This window comes from Chelon labrosus, assembly GCF_963514085.1.
Source record: "Chelon labrosus genome assembly, chromosome: 13".
In the NCBI taxonomy this organism is placed as follows: domain Eukaryota; kingdom Metazoa; phylum Chordata; class Actinopteri; order Mugiliformes; family Mugilidae; genus Chelon; species Chelon labrosus.
In genome coordinates, this window is record NC_140346.1 from 22953002 (window position 1) to 22978123 (window position 25122).

The window sequence follows — 25122 nt, forward strand, 5'->3', positions numbered from 1 at the left end:
GGTTAATTGGTGATTCTAAATTGGCCGTAGGTGTGAATGGTTGTCTGTCTCTCTGTGTTAGCCCTGCGATAGACTGGAGACCTGTCCAGGGTGTACCCCGCCTCTCGCCCGATGACAGCTGTATATTGCGCCTCACTATGAGAATGGACTGTAGATCAGTTAGATGCTCATTCAACTTACACTGCTCAGCCACAAAATTAAAAGCACTGACAAGAAGTGAATAACATTGACCATCTTGTGACAATTCAGTGTTCTGCTGGGAAACCTTTATACCTGGCATTCATTCATGTGGATGTCACTTAGACAGCACCCACCTAATAGCAATGACATGGCAGCAGCCATCCCCAGCAGGATGCAGCCTGACACAGGCACACACACAAAAAAGGTTAGGAACAACTAAAAAAAAAAGACATGAAGAACAGCACAAGGTGTTGACCTGGCCTCCAAATTTACTAGATCCCAAACTGATCAAGTATCTGTGGGATGATCCACAGAGGCCCCTCCCCTCAACCCATAGGACCCAAAGGTCCCCACTAACAACATCCTGTTACCAGACACCACAGGACACCCTCAGAGGTTCCCATGTCCATTCTCTGACAAGTCACAACTGTTTTGGAGGCACAAGGGAGACCTACACAATATTAGGAAGGTGGTCATAATGTTATGCCTGATGGGTGTATATTCTGTGTTTTAATGAGAGATGCTAGTCGTGCATGTGTGAGTGCTGTCTCGAATGGACAAACCGTGTTATCATGAATGTATTCAGCTTTGTTTGTCTCTTCCATCCTCTCACATTCATGCTTTTAATAATTAAAAGGAAAATCACAATGTGAAATAAAGTAATCATGGCGCTCATATGACAGTCAGCAGGATTTAATGTTTAATATTTAAAACAAAATAGAGCCGCTGTTGGTTGGAGCTCACGCTCAGTTCTGCATCTCATGAATGTATTCAGCTTCATATGTTTGGCCTCTCTTCCAAAGGAGATATTGATCTTCTTTTTAAATATTTGCGTATTTAAAAGTGATAGTTGTCATAGTGACAAAGGCACAAATAATTATTGTCTAAATAACTAACTAACTAATTAACCTATGCAGTTTACAACATCTTTCAGCTTTACGTTCTTTGGTTCACTGTTTTCTTGTATCTACAGGAACCTTTAATATTTATATATATAAATATAAATATTAAAGGTTATAAAAGTTTAAAAAGTTTTAAAGTTAGTTTCCCGATTTTGCTTCATCTTTCTTTTTTAGACGTTAATGATCAAATGCAGTTTCAGTTATAATGACTCTAGTTTTGTAATATAATGTATCATCGGTGCAATAAATGCATAATTCATGATCTTCTGAAGGTGCTCTTGCATACATTTTGTTTAATGATTGCCTGCGTGGCTTCTTATTTGTCAGCCTTGAACTTTATTAATAAAACATTACAGTTTCATATATGTACATGCCATTGTTTTAACCATTCAGCTATTTCAAAGGTCTATCTTATACTGGAGCGACCCGCATTCAAGGCGCAACAGTGACTGTCGTTAGTGTATAATCAGTGGTATATTGTAATATTTTAAAAGTTTTTAGCTGTGCAGTTTTGCTATGAGTAAAGGGAAAGTGAGATTTAATGGTCTGCAATGACTGAGCAGCCAAATACAGCGTGGCCATAAAATTAAAAAACGAGGGCATGACGTTTACTATATAGTGCGTGAGTGCAGCTACATTTTCCAAAGTCCATGACGTAAATTGTCACTGTGGGGTTTAGTTTATGTTGGGCCACCGTTCCCAGAAACGCTATCCATGGAGCTCCTGAAAAACTGCAATCCATCATCCCGTTGTATGCACAGAATAAACACACACAAATGCTCTCAATCTGTCTCTTACCAGGAGAGTATAAAGGTGTGGAATTCAATGTTAACAAACAATAATGGCAAGAAAAAGCCACTGCAGGTTATCCACATCACATTTATTTTTTGATTACAGTGACTATTAGCGCTTGGCCTTTCTTCCAAATCTAGTTACTTTTGCACATTCAAAGCAGCAGGAGCTCTGAAAGACTGAGAGTGAGAACGAGGCACCCACAGTGGGATGTATAAAGGGTTATTTTAAGAAATGGAAGACAAACATATCCTTAATTACAGGTCACAGCTATGCACAAATCCAGGTGTGTTAGTTACACACAGGTGTGCGACGTTCAAGGGGGAACTAGACACAGAACGTCAGTGTCGGTGAACTTCAAACAATTTGCTTCTTGTGTCAGCCGTCACGAACCCGACGACCTGACTGTGTGTGTCTGTAAAATCAAGAAACTGTCACTGCTCACAGTCACCTCTTGTGTCTGGTTGTGCTCACAGTCACAAATCTGGACTGATCCCTCGTTTGAATGAATGCTGCGTTCACATGAGGTTGGAAATACGGCTTCTGCCGTCACACAGTGAAAGGATAATAAAGAAAGAAAGAATAATTACGCAGCAGCTTTCGTTAAATAACTGCAAGTAAAGCATCCTCTCACATTCATGCTTTTAATAAATAAAGGAAAGGAAAATCACAATGTGAAATAAAGTAATTACAGCGCTCATATGACAGTCAGCAGGATTTAATGTTCCCCTTCTAGAGTTTGAAACAGAATCAAGCCACTGTTGGTTGGAGCTCACCCTCATTTCTGCTGGATCATTAAACTCTCAGCTTCATTACAGCTTTCGGAAAACCATTCTCTCTTCAAATGATGTCTTCCCTGGCTTGTTGAAAATTGTTTTGCTCTTGTCCTGCATCTTGATGCACTGGGAGATTATTTAAACTAGTTAAACCGTTTCACGATACTGTGGCACATTGCCACAAGTCCTGGGATCATAGCATAACATTATTAGCCCAACATTGCCATGTCCTCAAGGGGACAGAGCAATGCAATTATGCAGCTTAGCATATTTGCAGGCCAAGAACAGCTATTCAAGTGATTTCAGTTCTTGTTGTCAATTAGACTCCTGCTCAGGTTATGCCCCGAATAAACGATGTAACCAATCTCTGTCTACTGATAAGATTAATAAAGGTGTAAATTGTCCCACTCCAACAACTTCAAATTAACTCAAATTAAAGTAAGCCAGATGTCAGCCAACCGCAGTCTCTTCACGGAGTCGAGAACAAGTCCAGTCTGATAAAATAAGCGCGTCGTGGGCTCGGAAATCTTGAGAAACAATCCTTCTTTTCTATTCAGGTGTCACACTAATCCATGGCAGTGTGACAGAAGCAGTTTGTTTGTGAAATGTGTAGTGCATACAGCAGGTGTGCACATCATCATTATCGGGGCCAAAAGCCATGAGCTCTGACTTTCATTTTTCACGACAACACAGCAAGAAGAGCACATGTGGAATTTGTAACACTAATGAGGTCTGCACCCCATTTAGGTGCCCCAGTTCCCGGGGTCCCATTATTATTATTATTATTATTATTTTTATTATTATGCATGACAGCTCACATAGTTTACTGGGACACGTACATGGAACCAAACTGTCATTGATTAATGTTGTTAGCTACACGTGTGCTTAATTCTGCTGTGAGAACATCTGCTGGGAGAGAGGTGAGATAAAAATGTGCATATGCAGCATTTAACCTGCTGTATCTCAAATACAGAGCAAAAGTGTATTTCTGCTCTCTTCAGAAGGGGGCAATTATTCCTGAAGTCCTGGATTTTAGTGTTATTTTAATGAAATGGTGCAATATCACAATGAGACATGGGTTTACAGGTGGCCCCGATCTGGTGGCCATCATAAAGAAAATGTGCATTCCAGCAAGCAACACCTTTGTTATCGGGCTAGGTTGTTCGTTTTTTTAACCAGATATACATTTATTCGTGTAAACTTTCCAATAATAATAGTTTTCAATCCTCAAAATCATCTTATTTTTGAGGAAACTTTTTTACGACCTGGCTCGAGGGCCGCAACATAAGGTGGAGAGGAGATTTTAGTGCTGCAAAAATAAATAAATAAACGGTTTCTTTTAATAAATTACACTGAAAGGGCAAATGGGTGATAAAACAAGATGTGGCGGGCTACTGCAGCAGAAGAGTGGTTAGGGTTAGGGTCTTTTATCCAGACCTTTATGCCTGATTAACGCAATCAACCACATGCACCATCCAGAGACACCTGCACTGCCACTGCAAGGCCAGTGGGGTTATAGAGGGGCGTAACAGATTCTTCCAAGATGAAGTGGTGCTGCTTTTTTTTTCCTCCTGAGCGTGTGCAGAGTAATTACCATAGCTCTGGTTTGTCTCTTTTTTGAAAAACTGAATGTGTTACAGCTTCCCCTGGTCTTATAAAATTACAATTATGTTTCTGTTAAAGCTCTTCTTGGGAGGATTAAAGGTCAGAACTGAACACACTCTTAGATGGAAAGGAGGCTTTTGCAATTATTTTGTCATGATTTCCTCCAAAAAAAAAAAAGGCTGTCCACCACCAAGACTGCGTTTCCAGCTCGGGTGCTCAGAAGCAGGATTTCCATAAGAGCACTTGAAGGCAGCAGCAGCAGCAGCAGCGGCAGCGAGCCTCCTGTATGTGATTTTTTTTCTCACCATCTGGTGGAGCAGCCTGTCAGCTGAGCTCAGTGAATTCCTTCCGCCAGCAGAGCGCGTCCCTGCGCCTTCTGCAGAAACTGGGGATGCCTCCTTCCACGGCGCAAACCCACTCCCCGTTTTCCGCGAAACTGTGAAAAGGGAAAGCCCTGTTGTTTTCTTAAAAAAAACAAAAAAAAACACACTGTCAGAAAGCCCATGCACTGTGAGCTTTCTCCACCTCCTCCACTGCTCCCAGGACTCTCCCAGGATGCTGTCGAACAGCCCGCACATCGGGCACAAAGTGGCATGCTGCTTGCTTTTCCTCTCCTTCTGTAAGTACTCACTTTACTTTCTAATCCTCATGTCAGGAGGCTCGGACCAGACCTCTGAGAGGGGCGGAAGGACGCCCGCAACACTAAACAGTTTGTGTTTGGAAAGCAGCGACACTGAAAATGGCAATGTTTCAGACGCGGAGAAGAGGCGAGTGTTTTCATAACAGTTTGAGAAGTGCGGAGCCATGATCCGCCTCAACTTCCTGAGGAGTTGAAAGGCGATTTGCACGCACCGGTTGCCATGTGGGTTTCATGCACACTAATGACTGCGCATTAGAGTTAATCACAGGGAAGGGTTTAAAGCTGTCTACTTTTAAAACCAAGGCAACCCTGTTGAAATCAGCCCCCTTCTCCCCTCTCCCCTCTCCCCTTCCCGTGTCCGTGTCTCGGCAAGCTGCGTTGCTTCTTCCTGACACATCGACGCTGCGCTGGCAGGAGTCAAGCCCGAGGATCAGTGCACCTCCGGCTGCACTGTAGCTCCACACACAAGCTCCAAGTTAGGCTTTGCTTTGTCTCTCTGCAAGCGCGCAGTGGATTTTTAGCAGCTAAAGTAGAAGACTGAACGACAGGCACAGTTAATGCCCTGATTTCTTCCTCTTTTTGTTGCCGTATGGGTGCAAAGAAACCACATTCAAACCTGCAAACCATTTCAAAAACTGCCTGTGTGCCTCTGTTATGCATTCCTGTTAAATTTGTTGCAGAAATTGTGGCTAAATTGGATTTTTAGACAGAATAGTCATGGCTTAAATGTAAAACATGTTAGGTGAATTTACCGTTAAGAGGGATAAAAGCATGTTTCAATCAGTTTGCATTTCAGAATAAAACATGATAAGATATTTCATGTGATGTGATGTGCAGTGCAGTGCAGCACAGAACGCTCGGCTGCAGCTGTGGAGAGAATTGCACTGAGTGACCAATATTGCTTCTGCCCAGTGCACCATATGGGGGTCCGACTGAACAGAATGAGATAAATAGAGTGCAGGAGAGTCTGCTGGCCTTGCTGGCTGTGAAAATGGTCACAGTGTGGGGGGTAAAATGAAACGACAAGACACAAAGATGGAAAAAAGGAGATCACTGACACAAGAAATAATAATACACTGTTATAGTTAAGACTGTAGCATAGGTTACAGGCTAAAATAGAGTCTTAATGTTGTAAGAAATCACTGCTGGTCGCTCATTTATTATTAACTGGATTCGACGTAGAATAATGAGTTTTTAACCTACACTTAGTCACTCATTTACATCACCTCTCTGCTTGCTTTACACCTCATGTAAAAGCGTGCTCTCTTCATTTTACAGTAATTTGCGTTTTTCCCGGGAACGCAAGAAAAGTTGTCACGTATCATATAGCACCGGCTTGATCTCAGTTTAATCAAGAGAGTATGTAAAGTAAGTGTTTCCTTTTCACTTATCTTAACATGCTCTATACACATGAACACCTACTAAAGCTAGCGGATGTGTCAAAAATACAATACAGTCTGAAGAATATGCCCCGCCATGGTTTCTGCTGCTGCAGTTGACCCTGCCCACGAGCAAAAGCTCTGTTTGTGTGTCTGGCACCGAGTCAAGGACGTTTAGTTGGGCATCACACTCTGACAAGGCTGCTTGTCTGCCCCCCCCCCCCCGTATGTAATATTCATGGACCTATAACTTCGAAGGACCGCTGAGATCTGGAGAGTGGCCAGTTTGGTGACATTAGGGTGCCACCACTGCTGTTTTTCAACGATGTTGTCCGCGAAGCTTCGGCCCGCTGTCATTTCTGATGTGCACTGGAGCCGAGTGTTATGGCATGAGAAGCAGCATCTCCCGGTTTGGGGCACAGTTTTTAAGTCCACATGGGGCGCATGTCAATTGTGGCGCACTCTGCTTTTGCTTGTTCATGCAGGGACTGTGCAATGACGCACAATATTTCGAGAGGAAGTGCTGCACACTAACTATGGATTTGACGATTAAAGCTCAAATAATGAAACTTACTGATTGCAATTTTATCTCCTTCCCTCCACCTTCAGCTGGCTCAAATCAGTGACACTAATAAGGACTGTGAGATTCATGTGGGTGACGGTGGTGAGGACAGAGCTGAGCCACAAGGAGCAGCGCTCAAACTCATGCCTTTGTTCTGAGCCTCAGCTGTGGTCACGGATTTTGGGTGGCGACTGAAGCAGTGAGATCGCAGCCACGTTGCGTTTTCTCTGCAGGCTGCGTGGCCTCACTGTGGCTGACAGGGTGAGGAGGTCTGGGATTTGAGAGGACCTTGGAGTTCAGCAGCTGGTGTGGCCAGCTAAGAGTGGTTCAAATGGCCTCGCGCTTAGCTGGAGGTACATCTAATAGAAAGCTGGAAGAGATAAAAGACGTGGTAAAGTCTCCTCTGTGGGCCTCAATGAGCAGCTCTTGGCTCAGGGACAAATGGTTGGATTGAAGTCTCAGTCATTTAAATCATTGATTAAGAACATTTATTAAGCTCCATTCACTAACACACTTAGTGGTGTCAGAGATGTTGCTTTATCTCTCCCTTAAATACATCCGACTGTTAGTATTTGGCCAGTGTGGGCTGTGATTCAGCTCCATGACCCTGGGCTGCTGCTCACACTTAATTTCAGTATTGATTATTATTGATGTGTTTTTTCTATTGACGCACCGGTTTCAGAGCAGATATTTTGACATGTCACAGAAGGGAAAGAGCAGATGGATCTCAGAAATCTTAGAATAAAACCTGTAGCAAGGTCCTTCATTCATTAGCAATTTCTCAGTTGAGGTCTTAGAAAGCGAGAAGTTTCGCACCAAAGATAAATTAGGTTTCCCTTTGACTGTAAACAGTGTTCTGGCTGGCAGAGTCGCACTAATAAAGCTCCCAATAAAACAAATGCTTTCAGTCACAAACGGTGAAGTTGCTTTGTGTTGCAGCATCTCTATCGGTGTTGTGTTGCTACGTGGTCACTGTACTGACTGTGTTTTGATTTCTGCAGGTGAATTAGAGAGTTCTCCCTTTGCCTACATGGATTGCCTTTCTCTCACAGTCCAAAAACATGCACAATGTTAAGATTAAGATATGGATACACCAAACCGGACTGTGGCGTCACCTTACGCCACCCGTGTCTGAAAAAAGTTGAACTTGAACACAAAGCGAAGACTGCGGCCATTGGCCAGCAGGGACATACTGTACGTACAGAACCTTTGTTAGAGGCAATAACTCTCCATACCTGCAGGGGGCAGTAGTGTTTGTCATTCAAAAGGGAAACCAGAAAAACTACTATTAGCTAGGAGGTTAGGATGCTAGGAAGAGCTACAAACCGTTGTACAGAGCACACCTAGCTCCTGAATCATGCAGTTCAGTGGGTTTACAGTTTATTTGTTGTAGATGATCATGTTATTGTGAGAATATTTGTGTATTTGAATGGTCTGAGCCAGGAAGCCAGCCTGAACTTCTGAAATTGGTCTGATTAGACCACAGCAAAACTCTACTGGGCCAATTAAATTGTTCGGTTGGGCTTTCTGTGGTGATGGACGCCAGGCTAGTCCAGATAAGATGTAGAATAAAAAGAACGAGAGCACCCTTCTGCGTGTGCCCGTTGAACATCATCTTTTTCTTTCATTTTGTCGCCTCATCTTCTTTTCTCACGCATGGTCTCTTTACGCTGATCGGCCAATCGGAGGGATCTCTCTGTGCAATTCGTTCTGCTGCAGATTCAACACTACTCATGTAGAACAAACCTCAAACACGCGGCCAACAGACGCCCAACAACTGTTGGCTCGGCGTGTCACAGTCTTTAAGTCAATTGTTGGTTCTGAATTGGTCACATTTGTGCTTGTGAGGACAGTGTTAGCCCTGTCCTCTGTGGACCAAGCCTCTTGTCCAACGCCAGCTCACTGTGACTCTTTACAAAATTATCGGTTATAGATAATGGATGGATAATGGTCTACTTCACACACCATACACAATGGTCTATAAAATGTGTTCTACAGGGTGCAGTTATTTTCCGAAATTGTGCCTTTTCAATGGTGTGAATTATTGTTATTATTTAAAAGCATCTTTTCAAGCCATGGGGTGATGCTGCATACTCTGAATCCTAGAAGCCCAGGGCTGAAATGTAATGCATTTCATGTTAACTGCATTTAAAGAAAAAAGCTTTACCATGGAGAGAGAGCCCGCCATAGCTGTAACTGGGTTAGGTGTAGCTTCCATGGGTCCTGCATAGCTGCTGCCGTTGCTTGAGCAGGAATAGAAAGTTTAAATTTAATATGACACGATGCCGGATGATGCCCGGGCCTCTTGCATGCCTAAGAGTTGGCAGAGCAGTTGTCAAAAATACAAATCAAATGCATTATTACAACTGTATGTGCGCAGTGCACACTGTGTGCCATCTGTGCCAAGCCTTTGAGGAGCTACTTTTATTATAATAATTCAATCCCCATGGAAGAATTAGAATAATATGCGCAGACTTTGAAACTACAGCAGAACATAATCATGCTGGATTAAGTCATTTTTGATCTCCAGGGACTGAAACTCACGGCAACAAAACTTGATATACACTACAAATACACAAATACAGAGGGAGCAGATACATACACCGATCAGCCACAACATTAAAATGAATAACATTGACCATCTTGGGACAATTCAATGTTCTGCTAGAAAACTTTTGGACCTGGCATTAATGTGGATGTTACTTAGACATGTAGCACCCACCCAGACCAGACCAGGCACCCCCACCCCATAGCAATGACACTCCTTGATGGTACTTGATGGCAGCAGCCATCCCCAGCAGGATGCAGTCTGACACAGACACACACAAAAAAACGCTTTAGGAACAACTCAAAGAAACATGAAGATCACTACAAGGTGTTGACCTGGCCTCCAAATTCACTAGATCCCAAACTGATAAAGTATCTGTGGGATGATCCACAGAGGACCCTCCCCTCAACCCATAGGACGCAAAGGCCCCCACTAACAACATTTTGTTGCCATACACCACAGGACACCCTCAGAAAGCCCGTGTCCATTCTCTGATGAGTCACAACTGTTTTGGAGGCACCTACACAATATTAGGAAGGTGGTCATAATGTTGTGCCTGACTGGTTATATGTCACCTCATATATGATACAAATGAGGTTAAGACGTGTTTGCACAGATGGAAAATTCAGACATGGTGAGAAGGAAAGTAGATTTCTCATCACTCAGTTGTTTTGATGATCTGTTTTATTGTGCGAAAAGTTCTTCATATTCATGATTCTGAAAAGTGAGGAGAGCTCTATTCTACATCCTGAAAAAGTAAATATATTTGAGTTGTGACCACCCGGCCTGACAAACAAGAACCAGTTCGACTCTTGTTTGCTGTCAAACTTCCAAAGCGTGACCACGAATAGGATGATTCTGACCTAACCCTAAAGAACCAGATGTATTTGAATGGGAAGTGATCCGAGTACTAAACCCATGAAAAATAAACGAGGCAAAATGGTGATGAAGTGTGCTGCCTCCTCGTCCAAAGAAACTCCTTTTAATGTCAGTTTAGACATCTGCTAAAGTTCAGCAGAAGCTCAAAGGCTCCAGTAAAAAAAAAAAAAAGCAAACTGTGCTGTCTGCAGAGCGTTCTGACAAGTTTGTGGTGCCTGGAATTAAATTTTTAGCCACCTACTGAACCCGAGTGTTGAACTGGTGCTACAGTCACAATGCATTGGTTTTCTATTCGATCTGTGGTTCCAAACAGAACTGATGCTCAGAACCAAACCAGAAACCAGCCTTTTCAGACTTTTTACAGACTAAATTATGGCTTCAAGTCATTAAAAATAATAGATTTTATTGGAAGAACAAGAAGTAGGATGTAAACAAACACATCCAGTGCATATAATCTTAAAATTGAAAGACTGAGGTTATTACAAATACTGGACTCTAATACTGGAATTTATGCATCATATGTTGAGTTTAAGATTAGGAGAAATTATGGTCATAATAAAAAGTTTAACACAGTCACTACAATCCCTACACTATTCCTGCTGTTCCTGCATTGTTGCATTGAGAGTTTGGTATTAGACATGAATTCCCAGGATTACGTAGCTGCAGCCACACGGTTGACTAGCTGCCGCTAACCTTTTTGCATTCTGTGTTTACGCCGCTGTGACTGAAGACTGCAAACTAGAGACTGCCGCCGTCAAATTTGCATTAATAAAACAAGATGAATATTCACTTTGTGTTAAATTTGAAAACACTTGAAACAGAGTGAAGGAGGAAACCCAAATGAGTTTGTTTGTTTTTTTAAAGTTGAATATTCACTCCTCTCTTATCTCCAGTTGGACTTTTTCCTGATTGTTTGCTTGTCCTCAGCAGCCACTTTACCCAGTGTTGTGCAACGCAGGTACCGTTCTTGCGTGAGCTCGAGGCCTGTAAGAGCTGCTGTCTGCGGTTTTAGAAGAGTCCTCAGCTCGGCCGTTTTTGTGCATTGGTCTCAGAAGTGGTGCTTGGATTGCAGCCCTGCCATATATCTCAGCATTGTGACCCTAACATGATTTCAGATTTTATTGTGTTTGCCAGATAAACTATGTTTTTGTAGAACTAGTGCAGCGCTGCAGTTCAGCCTCTCCACTGCTCAGCTTTTTTTGTTCTCATTTTGCTTTGAATACACATCCACATTGTCACGGTGATTATCAGAGCTGCTTTAGAGCTGACGCTGACTGTTAATTTGCATTCCAGTTAATATAATACACCTGCATAGCTGCCTTTGTTAATGTGCTTTAGTTACTTCAAAGCACTTTCATGTGGCGTCTTTTTTTCCCCCCCTCTCCCTCTGTGCCCATTAAACGTTGGATGAATTAGAAGTCAAACACTGACTGTCAAACAAGAAAACCATTGCTTAATTACTATGAGCCCATCAAGACTTTTACATTACCGACAAAAAAGTTCATTAGATGGAAATAGCTCTCAGTGGAACTCTTCTCCGCTAAACATATTTTCCATTGTCAAGATTCTTTCTAAGATACACCCTTCTTACCAGCCAGATCCCGTCTCATTGTTATGAGCGCAGTGTTTCCTGGCTAATTGCGTCGGACATCTGCTTTTATTACAATGACAATGTAAATTCAGCAGCTCGCTGAAAAGCATTCGGCTGAGCCACTCGCTTTCATCATGTAAAGTGATTTCCAGAATTTCCCAAATCAAAGCTAGCAAGTTCCCCTCGGCGTGGCTCAATTGGAAACATGGCTGGAAACAACAGACTTGATTATGCGGGTTGAAGAGGCGATGAGATGGAGGTGCTCCCATCAGCACTCCTGACATTATGTAGAGAGCTGCACACACCCCCCCCCCCCCCCCATCTCTCCCGTCTCTCCCATCTCTCCCCCTCTCTCCGCGAGTCTCTCCCTCCCCAGGGTGAGTCATGAAAAGAAGTTTGAGCAGATGTAGCAGAATGTATTGCAAACGCGAATGTATTCCTGTAGGACGCTCCGTTTCACGCCAGATGTTGCATTTTTAATACGGACAGTAACGCTTGATGCCAGATGATGATGTAGTCGCTCTGGTCGATCTGCAGAGCTCAGGATTCTCTGGACCCAATTCACGCGTTTGTGAACTTCACGGGGCAATCACGACTCGCAGACGAGTGAATAATGGGTTTAGGCCTGAATCCTTTCGCTGATAAACAAAAATGGATGCAGTGTAATTTAAATTTCTATTATATTTTCACACGTTGTACTTTAATATCTTTGATTTCTCCCTTTATCTGCATGCAAAGAGTTTCCCTTTCGTTCCTTTCGCAGTTTGGAGCAATAAGTGTTTAAAATATGTATCGGCTTTGTTTCTTTTTTTTTTTACTCAAATTTTATTAATTTTTTCAAAAAGAAACACACAAAGAAAAACATTACAGAACATATAACAGGGTCAGTGGGGTGCATGTTATTAATAGTCTTCAATTGTCTCTGAGATCAGTCCAAGTTTTCAGTGGTGACTCTGCTTTGGGTTTTATAGTCCATCCATTTCTCACATTTCTTATCAAATTTTGTTTGTTGAAGTCTCAATATATAAGTAAATTTTTCCATGTTGATTATCTCCTCCACTATGTCCAGCCAGTTCCCCCGAGTAGGAGGGTCCTCTCTACCCCATTTTATCGGCTTTGTTTCAATCCAAAACTAAACACTTTTATGTTTGTTCTTAAATTTGCAGACAGTACCTCCAAAATTATTTCTGTTCAAGGTACGCTTACTTTTGTGTTCGGAGATAAGGCACTCTTTGCTTTTAGTGTGTAAGGGTTCCCAGTCATCCAGGGCATGGTATATCCAAAAAGCGTTTAAATAAAGGCAAATGGACTTGTAGAGTTTTTTGAGAAGACGATTCACCACTCATCCGAGTAACTTCTTCAGTTCTAGGGGACTGGTGGGAAGTTTGAGGTTTAAATAGGAAACTTGCTTGACTTGTTTCTGTTAACAACCTAAGAACTGGAGAAGCTACTTGGATGAGTGGTGAAACATCTTCTCAAAAAAAACTCTAAGTCCAGTTGCCTTTTTTTAAATGCTTTTTGGATTTGCTTTTAGTGCTTCAGTTTTTAAGATAAGATAGGATTGGACTTTATTTAATGCCTTGTGGGGAAATGAGGGTGTTACAGCGGCAGGGAACAACAGTGCAAGATACAAAAAGATACAAAAATTCGAATAAAGTAGATAAGATAAACTATATAAAATAAATGCTTTATGGTACAAAAACATTTACATATTGCATCAGGTTTTCAGTAGCTAACCGAAAGTTGAAAAAACATACTAGTGTAAATAGAGGGTTGAGGTGGTAAGGAGGCTGAGTATACACATTGACATTCATGAATATCATGAATAAACCAAACTCCAAAAGGAGTCACACCAAGTATTTCACAAAAAGGACATGAGTTGGTATATACTGTGCTCTTGTATGTCCAGAAAAGAAGCTCAGCAGCAGCAGTGCTAAGAAATGCTGATTCAGTTCCTCTCATCCATTTTGGCAGGTGACAGGCAGGCATGGAGTTTGCAAGTTCTCCCTGTGTCTGCATGGGTTTTGTCCGGGTACTCCGTCTTCCTCCCACTGTCCAAAGACATGCTCGCTAGGTTAATTGATGATACTAAATTGGTCGTAGGTGTGCATGTGATGTGAATGGTTGTCTGTCTCTCTGTGTTAGCCCTGCCCCGCCCAATGACAGCTGGGATAGGCTCCAGCCCCCCTGTGACCCTCCACAGGACAAGCAGTTACAGAAAATGAATGAATGAGTGAATGATCATTTTGCCTTAAAAGTTGAACTTGCCACTGCGTTCACAACATCACTAATAGTATGTTTATCATTCCTGATGTAATTTTAAATGAGTATCAAATTGAAATCACACTTGAAATGTGATTAGTACACTGTTTGCCGCTCACATGTAGTATTTCTCTGATTATTTTCCTTATAACAAAGGGCTTCTTTTGATTGAACAGATCATCAGTGGCTCTTTTGTTGTTTCCTCTCCGTTTGTCTCATTCTGTCCTCGTCACAAAAACACTCTATTAACTGTGAACTGCTGTGAACCGTGTTGTCCTGCAGCAACAAAACACAAGGCGGCGGCGGGGGGGAAAACGGAGAAATCATGTGCGAAAATCTCATATTCTCTCTGAGAAATATATAAAGCCCTTAAATGAAATCAGTACGACAAATGTGAATATTTTCTGCTCTGTTAAAGACGTCTTAACGAACAAGGAAAAATAATATTCCCTCTTCTCCGTTGTTGTTTTTTGGTGCTGCCATGACTAAAGTAATTAGGTTCATGGCGTTGTTCATTTGTTCTAACTGGTGGCTTTGTTCCAGGCCTCGCACACAGAAGTGTTTTGAAGTTAACTCGGCTCTGTTAAATAATTTAAGTCGAGGGTTTCCTTGCAATGGATAGAATTAATATCTGACCAAATTCGCCGCAGTCTGGGTCATGAAAGCAAAGAAAGTCACAGAAAATTGCATCAATCTCATGAAATATGTACATTTATATTGGACTTTGTTGGATTCTGTGCTATAATTTCAGCTGGCTTGTTCTTGGAAAACACATCTGCTGCTTGAAGGCTTAATTCTGCACTCTCAGTTGCCCTTTAATGGCTCCTGCGGTGAGTCTGGCAGTTTAGCTATTTCTCTGTTATATCATCCAATTAAAGTGAGATTTAAAGCTGAGTGATGTCAGAGGGGAGGTGGTAAGGATTTAATATAAACTGCTCTATTAATTCATTCTCATCGACGCTGTCTTTTTTTATTTATTTTTTTTGACGTATTGATTCGAAATCTTGGGCGTCTTTCTGCGAAGATTTTCTCGTGTCTGAATCGATGGCGGCGTAATTGGATAGAGGCTCTCTGGGCTCTAATTACAAACTTGGATGGATGAATGAACGGTGCTTTCAGAGACCCAACAGTGACTGGGAACAAAGAGAGAGCCGAAACATCTTTTAAATCTGTTTGTTGCATATAAATTAAAAAAAAAAAGTTTTCTTTTAGTGCTGCCTCTGTTCGATAGCTTTCAGATGGAGACTGCCGAAGAAAAACAGAATAATTGATTGCTGGGTGCATCTGAAATAATGTAATTACTCTTTCGCCTTCTTCTTTCAGGTCACATCAACTTTGCTGCTGGCAGCTCAGGAAAAGGCTCACAGGTAAGAAAACTGCTTGACCCCTATTATTCTCTTGTTTCCTGTGTGAAACCTTCGGCCGCTCGCTGCAAGTTCACTGCCAGTGTTCTCCCTCATTTCATGGTGTCCTCGCCTCCATTAAAGCCCGAGTGTCGCAACCAGTTTTTTTTTTTTTTTTTTAAACACAGAAGAAGAAGTTTGATTGCTCAGCAGTCCATTTCCTCCGTCCTCCCGGTTCAAGATGAATTTCTTGCTCTCGCATTTTCTGCAGTTGCTGCTTGATAAATAATTAACGTGTTCAGATGCTCTACTTCTTATTGGTGTGAGAGGATGTTGACAGTAAGCCTCCTGGCAGAGGTGCTTAGCATCACAGAAATGGGAAATTACCGCCTCGCTTATGACTGATGTCAACTAATACTTCCTCTGCTGGCAAAGTTTCACCGTTTTATCTCCTTTTAAATGTTTCTGCACAGTAATTGTCTTTGACTAAACCTCCAGCGTGATGTAAGTGAAAATAAAAAATAATAATAAAAAAAAACACGTGGCTCTTTATTAGATTGTATATTTAAGAAGCACACAAATGTATTGGACATTTAATTTAGAATAAATCAGCCGCATTATCAGCACACTAGTCTCCCTTTTTCTGTAAAGGACCCATTAGGGACAGCTGCCTGTCACTGTGATAAAGTGCAGGAGAAACCTATTATGGGACTGAAAGGAGACGAGTTTTCACATAATCAGGAAGAGCAGTTATGTCTAATGTGCTGAAGCAAAAGACATTATAAAAGCTGAGAAATGGGTTTCAGGTGTGTCTTTATTTTTTATTTTTTTTAATCCAAACTATTACAAAGCATCTATCATTACGCTTAAATGTGCGCAAAAGCATCGGAGAAATGACATTTCCTTCTGTCTTCTCCTCTGTTGACCCTAACATGTGGCGGCTGCTACTTGGTTTGAGAGCTCACGGGGTGGACGTTGCCTAGTTACCGCGGGACCACAGCAGCCTCTTCACACTCACAACATACTTTTAAGCTTCTTAATGCTCTCATAAGAGCTTGTCCCCACCGCATTTGAATTGACTCTAAACAACACGGCATTTTGAGAGGTTGTCCTAAAAAGAAAGTGACACTTTTACAGTATTTATTGATATTCGTGGGTTTTTTATCCACAACTTAAAACCCAGCTGCATAGTGTGGACCAGGTTGCTGCCCCCCTTCTTTTTTTTTTCCCTTTTTTTTTTTTTTTAGATCTCCTGAGCTGAAGAATAACATTAACAAATTAGAAAGGAATGCAAATTTTTAGGTCATGGAAGCGCTCCAGTTTGGTGGTGGAACATCATGGCATTTGGATCAGGGCCTTGACGGGAGGCTTGTTTATAAATTAATGGACTCTAAAGTTAATGGATTTATTTGAAACTCAAAGCAGTTGATAATGCTAAAGGGTTATTGCCTTTTAGAGCTATTTTATTTTTATGAATTTATTTTTTTTTGAGAATTTCCTCTTGCTTCTTCAGTGCATGTTAAAGGGATTTATTTGTAATAAATTATTACATAAACTCGGAAAAATGTGATTGTTTATATCAGCTACAGGCAATTCTAAAACAAAATCTACACATTGGCTTAAAAAGTCAATGTTAACTTCATTGTAAAGATTGTTTTTCATTTTATAGATTCAAACCATCGTTGTTCTGTAGCTTTAGAGCTTATTTCTCTCAGATCGGAAACGGTCAGCACAGCAGGTCTGGTGCTGCACATGACAGAGGCTTCCCTGTCTGACTTCAAACAGTTGGGCTCGTCCCAGAATGATTCAGATTCACGCCTAAATCTGCAGGGGCTCTGGTAGTTTGTGATATGGCCGACACTGATCTCATAATGTAAAGCTCAGATATTGTTGCGTCTAACGTTGGGAAAAGAGGGTTGTAGTGGGTAAGGATGGCTGCAACTGTTAAAAATAAAAAATCACAGTGTCCTTTGAAGATGGCCTGAAGCCTGTGATGATTGACAACGGTTTGAACTCAGAATGACTTGCAGAAGTTGGCGGAGGCAAACACAGGTACTGTGATTATCTGTCGCTTCAGGGCTTCATAAGCACCCTAAACAACACATATACTACACATCTGCTTATGTAAGCAGAAATGCCTTAATCTCATGTACTCGGTCGAGTAGTGAGAAAACAGATGCGGGAGAACAACACAATGTTAGAGATTACTTACAAACATCCTGCAAAGTCATTGCAAATCTTCCTAACTCTCGAGCTAGCTACATGAGGCGTGGGGACACTTTCTAAAGAAACTGCAGGGCACGAACAGGAAGTTTTACTCTGAAAGGGTCGTCTTCTCCCTCTGGCGGTTTTACTAGATGTCAGGGAAAAAGCCATAAGCAGTCACAAGCCAAACACAAGCACACACACACAAGTGAGTCATTGAGTCACTTCTTGTGTTTTTGAGGCTAAATGGTAGCTTCACTAAGTTACATAATCCAAACATTTTCTTGAGTTCATCTTGAAGCTGTGCAGGAAGAGACAAGGTGTGCTCCACCGACAGGAACAACACTGGCTGCCTTTACAGCGACAATATCTCTGCAGACTGACTGAAATCATTCAGGTTAGAGAGTTCATTTGGACGCTGATTAAAAGGATCTGATGACATAAACCAATCAGGCATAACATTATGACCACCTTCCTAATATTGTGTAAGTCTCCCTTGTGCCTCCAAAACAGTTGTGACTCATCAGAGAATGGACATGGGCCCTCTGAGGGTGTCCTGTGGTGTCTGACAACAGAATGTTGTTAGTGGGAGCCTTCGGGTCCTATGGGTTCATGGGAGGGGCCTCTGTGCATCATCTCACAGATACTTGATCAGATAGGGATCTAGTGAATTTGGAGGCCAGGTCAACACCTTCTGCTGTTCTTCATGTTTTTTTGAGTTGTTCCTAAAGCGTTTTTGTGCATCCTGCTGGGGATGACTGCTGCCATCAAGGAGTGTCATTGCTATGGGGTCGGGGTACCTGGTCTGGTCTGGTCTAGGTGGGTGGTACATGTCTAAGTAACGTCCACATGAATGAGAGGTCCAAATGTTTCCCAGCAGAACATTGAATTGTCACAAGATGGTCAGTGTTATTCACTTGTCCTGTCAGTGGTTTTAATGTTGTGGCTGATCGGTGTATGTGTTGACAGTCAGAATATATTGTACTTATTCCAGTGTGATTGTTTCTGCCCTCTGTGGCGCATTGAATCAACCAGAAATAAAACAGAAGAAGTTTTTTCTCCCCCAACATTACTGACAACTGTAATTGACAATAATTAGTGAAGTAGTTTCTATGTAAACACATCAACAGTTATTTCAAAATTACCTAAAATAAAGTCTACCCAGAAAAGAAACATAGACAGCTTTAATATGCCACCAGCTGCCTGATTTCTTTGCCCTTCAAATGTTATATAGGCTGCACTCTGTCTTCAGTAACATAATGATCAGTGTTGAAGGATAACGGCAATCCATTAACAACATACTGTGACTGGACAATAACATCTTCGCTGGTGTTTGCAGATTTCTCTGCTTTCTGCCAAACATCCAGCACAAATGGCTGTCACTACCCCGTTGTTTCTTCTTCTCCATCCCCTAGCTTTGGGCGTTAGTTTCAAGAAAAGTCAAACTGAAGAGGAGAGCTAAGAATACTGTTAATATTTACCTGGAGATTTGACAGCAGTCCTCGGCCTCGAACATGGCCTTTTTCTTGAACCGCGTTATTTGGACAAAACCTGTCGTACGTGTTAACACCTTCTGCATCAGCTGGAAAGACTTCATGTGTTCTCTTAGAAAACCTGTAAATGAGTTAATTTGTCTTTGTCTAAATCAAAGCCTCGCGCTGTTTAATGAGCTGCACCGATCCAAACATTTCAACAAGCAAAGACAGGCCTGACCCCAGCATTCAGCTTACCTAAGAACAAGTTAACCACCTTGGACGTTTTAGAAGCAGTTGAGCTGTTTTGATTATATTAGGCATTAGGAGATATTCAGAATCTCCAGGTTTCGTATGGATGGTTAGAAGACTCTTTAAATACATTCAGAAAACTGCAAGTGCTTTCAAACGTTGCAGGTTAATGATCTTCTAAGAAAAGGTTTATGTCAGTACACGAGAGGAACTAAATGGGGTGAGGACAAGTTCATATTTGTAAGTTCAGTGAGAAGAAGGCTTCATCTGAAAGCAGAAAAATAAATAGCTTTGATGTATTTTTCTTCCTGTAAGACACTAGCAGCAATAAGTTGAACTGAAACCACTTTCTTTATCTTGTTATAATTATGGATTCCTCTAATTTACTTTAATGAGGGCTCTTTTTTTTGTGCTAATTTGTTTCTTGCCACTTCGTATCATATTCTTCTTGTAACTCTTTCATTTTGTTTATTTACGCAACGTCCTTTGCAACATTCAATACGTTGCTGAAGAAATTCTTATAAACGCTGAGATGTGATTCAGAATGTTCGAGCACGTTAGAGCTTGAATGATGCACCACAAAAACTTTAATGGCTAAACTGTGGTCAAAAGCATCTATCAGGCATCTCATGCAGAGGCCACAGAGCACACTCTGACCTTAAATAACTTGCACAGCGGGGCTTGGCGGTAACCGTTGCCCGTTGCCCCAGGCAACCAGATTTGGACCGCTGTCAACAATTTTTTTTTGCGGCCTGGTCGACTCTGTTGGCAACAGTTCTCCTGTGCTTATGAAAACAAGGCCGAATCCCTCAGAGTACAGCCTTCTAACAAAGTGAGAGTGCCCCCGTTGAACTAGTTCACTTGTGTGAGAAATGAACTGTAAACATTACAACGTTTAACCCATCAACTTTATAGAATAACCACACAAGAAAGGAGTCGTATAAAAAAAGTGGAATCTTTGCAAACTTTGTATTTTATTTTTTAGAAGTAAAATAAAAAAAAAAAAAAGATACCACAAACTCACATTTCCATCAGTGAAAAAGAGATTTTCTTATCCTGGTAAAAAAAAAAAAAAAATTTGCAGTCACAAGGCTGATAATTAAGCTAAAACATACAGGAGTATAGATAAAGTAGCTGTTGCACTGATAGGAGGACTAACCAAATCCCAATTTTATGAGCTAAAGACAAGAGCTCTACAAATGATGATTATTCTTCAGCACAATCTGGACAACAAAGAACCCTTTTCAGCCGCTCTGAGTGTCCCCAGATCAAAAAACTCTCAGACTGAATTGTAGATTAAACCCGGCTTGCAGGAGTTAAATATTCAGCCCTTTGTAATTTATCACGCTAATTACATTTCTTTGCAAATGTGAACTCTAAATGCAGTCGCATTAGTATTTCATTCTCACTTTTATTTTGTATTATTAATAAAGCCGAGCTTCTCTAATCAGATATGTGATGCTTGTCGCTATGGATACCATCTGAAGCTATAACCGGCCACGTTTCATGCCAGTTAATTACATGTTGAAGTTGTCCTGACTGGATGTATGTCATTACTCGCTGACGTTTGTTTTGTTTTGGCTGCGTGGTGAAAATGAGTAACAGCAGCTGTAGCTGTTAGCTAGCCACACACTGCACCCCCCCCCCCCCCCCCCCCCCCCACACTGTACTTGTGTCTTCTCAAGGAGAACGGGGACTTTTTATGACGAGCGGAACAAATCAACATCAAGTGAATCTGTCAGGGAGGTCCCCATGGTTCGATTGCTTCTTCTGTGTTTGTCACGGAGGCAGAGGGAATAAAAACATCTGTAGCTCTGTAGACTGGCTGTTACCTTCTTACTTATCTTTGTTCTTTGTTTTATTATTTTACATGAAAAGCAATAAGTTGCTCCCTACTCTCTTACATCTCTATCATATCTGTGGCCAATCAGTTCCTACTGTTACCTATGGTTGCTACCTAGTGATTTTTCAAAGCCGACTGTAGTCTCTGATGACGTCACTAATAAAAACACAGAAGAAAGTAATGCTTTACAACAATGAAATCTATATTCTGAGATGCTGAGAACATATTGTGCGCTGCATAAATGTATAGCCTGTATAAAAACAGGCTGCAACTCAGCATCATCAGTAGCATTTAATAGTACTCCAAAGCTAAATGTCTAATAACTTGGACAATGAGATTCACCAGAAAATTGTTGATTTGCAGCCTCCCTCTCTCTGTTACTGCAGGACGATTGGTGAACTTATTAATTGACTGCTGTCATAGGATTTGGACCGTTCCTCTGCTAGCGTTAGCGGATGCCTTTTCAAATCACTGTGCAGAACCACTGCTAGTTTGCTGCAATGACCCACTGGGCTCCTCACCTGCCTTCTCAGAGGCGTCCATGTTGTTATTGTCACGTGATCAGTGGCTAGTTGACATGATGCTTACAGCGTAATGGCGCAGGGTAAAAACTTGAGAAGTAATGGCTGGGAACTGTCATTTTTTTTGCAAATGTTACAGGGAAAAGCATGGCTCTGGTCTGTTTTCATAGCATTTATAGCAGCGGGATGGTGAATCTGAGACTGACTCAAGACAAAGCATAGCGTGTGTTCGTTGTGAGGAGCAGTGGATCACTGGCGGACTCACTGACACGTTTAACAGTCTTTGGACAGCAGCAGAGCTCTGTGGGACAGAGGAATGAGCTTCATCGGGCTACACAGGCCATATCTGTTTTCTGGGATGCATTCATTGTCGGGCTCGGTCTTCCTGGCGGCGCAAACAATTAGCTGATTGATTATTTAAGTCATTTTATAAGCAAAAAGGTGAATAGAAGTCCTGATTCCAAGCTCTCAGATGTGAGGATTTGCTGCCTTATGGTATACCCTTGGGGCTTTTAAATAATAATAATAAAAACAAGCAAATGGTTAATCAATACTAATAATGGGCACAGTCCAGGGCTTATAATTGAATTTGCTGACAGTAATAATCTTTGGCTGGTGTCAGTAAGTGCAAGCTAACAGTTACAAGCTGTTACCAGCAGCCTTTTTCTTTTGCTTTCCTAATTTCCAACTGAAGCCAACAAATGCAGAAAAGGTGCTGCGAGGCAGACCTGAGAAGAATGGCCTGCTGATGCTCGCAGGCGGCAGACGTTTCAAGTCATTAAGTCATTACACATGAAGAGGTTTCGCTTGTGTGTGAAAAATGACTATTGAATGAAATTTTAATCTGTCAGTTCTCTTGGCACCCCGGAGGAGGGATACAAAAGGCGTTTTTAATTCTTAAAACCGCTCGATAGATCTGAAAGCATCCACAAAATGAAGCCGACAATTTGCAGTCACTCTACCCCCTGGTTAATGTAAGTATGGAGTGAAAACATGAATAGCGTGCTTCCAGATACTCCTGTGACTTGTGTCAACATCACACATTCTCCTCTCGCATGTCAAAATTGAGAAAATCCTGCAACCTTGAATCATTCTTGCCGTCAGTGAACAAAAAGCTAATGTGACCTGACGGGTCACTCACATCAGTGAAGCGTCTGCGCCCTTGGGGACTGTGAGATGTAGCAGGGGGCAGGAGCTCTGCTGTCTGTATGTGAAGAGCTTCCAAATCAAACGCCGGGATCAAAGGGCTGTCATTGTGGGTGTCCTTGGTAACGTAACAATCACATTACGTAGTCGGAGCATCGTTCTCGAGGATTTTACACGTGTACACCTCGGCCGAGAGCACCTTCGCCGGTGTTGAACTTCACGCGGCACAATCTTCCCGTCTGTCTGCATCAGCGTTGTGGTGTCTCAGATCAAAAGCGCTCAAGGGATGGTGAAACTAACCCCTTCAGATGGACAGTGTAGGGCTCATAGCGAATTCTTTTTAACACCTATGGGTGTCTGAATCCCCCTGCAAATGGCTGACAGCCAGCTGTCAGATGGGATTACAGAGAGCGCTTACCTGCGTGTGGAATCACACAAGGCCAAAAGAGAGCCGGGGTTCTGTGAGCTGAGACTAATTAATCTCTGGGTAACGGTAAAAATGGTGTGACCCGATCTGAGTTCAGTCTTCTGTGGAATATTAGATCATTTACTGGAGAAAGATTTGTTGTCCCTGTGTCATCCAACTTCAGAAGCATAATGAAGTGCAGCCCAGGAGCAGGATTTAGAAGGCATTTTAGGTAGAGTCATATCTTTTAATATCTGCACGTGGCTCTCATCAACCTTGTTCTTTACATGCATTTCATAGATGCACTTTCAAATGTATAAATACACCTAATAAAACATCTGCTCTAACCATATTTCCATCTAAATTTAAATCACATTTCCAGGAAATCTGCAAATGCACCTGTTTTTACTTTGTCTCCAGTAGGGTCCAATTAAACCTTTGCATAACAAGAGGCTTCAGCAAGAAGATGGAATTAAAAAGAGGGGCAAAAAGAATGATGATATAAATGCAAAATGTATGTTAGTTTCATGTATTAATTTGAGGACGGTTACCGTTTCCTCCTTTGCTCTGCTCGGATTTCCACTTGCCGCTGTTTATTGTCTCTTCATTGAAGCTGAAGTCGTATTCTGTTTCCGTATCCATCAATATGTGTGTACAATGCATTTTCGGTTTTATTGATACATAAAACGTTTCCACCTCAGCCAAGGATAAAATGTTTATTTATAATTTATAGCATTTCCATTCAGTGTTTTTTTCTATTTGCACATTGATGAAACATAAAACCTGGCAGATGGAAAAAAACAAACGGCAACAATTGCTATTATATATAGTATGTTATGATTATATAGACATCAAGGAAGGACATTGGAAATAAGGCCAGGATTTTATTGTCTGACATGTGTTTTATAAATATCATAAAAAAGAAACCATGTAAGACAATACATTACCAAGCCCATATTTCTCTTCAGATTTATTGTTTTGATACTGATGAAGAGCGAAATGAAGATAATGTGACATCATTTTAGAATATGTCAGTCTCGTCTACAGTAGATTGGAGGTTAACAGTACATCAGTCTGTTATCTATGTAATATTTCACAGGTAAAAGGAAATCATGGAGTTTATTCATTCATTTTCAGTAACTGCTCGCTGAGGGGGCTGGAGCTTATCCCAGATGTCATTGGGTGAGAGGCAGGGTACACCCTGGACAGGTCTCCAGTCTATCGCAGGTCTAACACAGAGAGACAGACAACCATTCACACTCACATCTACGAACACCACCAATGAACCTAACAAGCATGTCTTTGGACAGTGGGAGTAAGCCAGAGTACCTGGAGAGAACCCATGCAGACACAGGGAGAACATGCAGTCGGCCCATGGATTCAAACCCAGAACCTTCTTGCTGTGAGGCATCAGTGCGAACCACCACCCCACTGTGCCGCCCCAAATCATGAAGTTCATAGTAGTAATTTCAGCAGGCGTTCACACCTGAAAATAGCTTTGCATTAATAAGCACAGGATGTTTGTGGGGGGGGGGGGGGGAGGTGTGCACAGGTGAGAAGATTAAATATAACCCAGGATCTAGGATCAGCAATGCATCCATGAGTTGGAAGGCTAAAGAGAGGGTGAAACACAGCACAGAGGTTTATAATACTGTAACACAATAACATTTATATTATCCTCCAGCAGCGTCGGTGATCAGTAGCTGTAAAAAGTTATCTGCCAAGCCAAGAATGTGGACTCGCATGTGTCAGACCAGTGCTTTGTTGGATGATGTTGTATTGTGAAAAGCTTGAGCCAGGTTCTGCTGTTTTTGTTTT

At 41.7% G+C, this 25122-nt stretch overlaps 1 protein-coding gene across 1 annotated transcript in view; it reads left to right on the plus strand.

Annotated features, from left to right (window-relative positions):
• The first annotated feature begins 4597 nt into the window (after positions 1-4597).
• b3glcta (beta 3-glucosyltransferase a) overlaps positions 4598-25122 on the plus strand; it is a 65405-nt gene continuing 44880 nt past the window's right edge. Inside the window, exons 1-2 of the mRNA XM_084559190.1 lie at positions 4598-4874; positions 15440-15483. Of these exons, the coding sequence (XP_084415316.1) occupies positions 4811-4874; positions 15440-15483 (108 nt within the window). The 5' untranslated portion in view covers positions 4598-4810. The remainder of the gene's footprint in view (positions 4875-15439; positions 15484-25122) is intronic.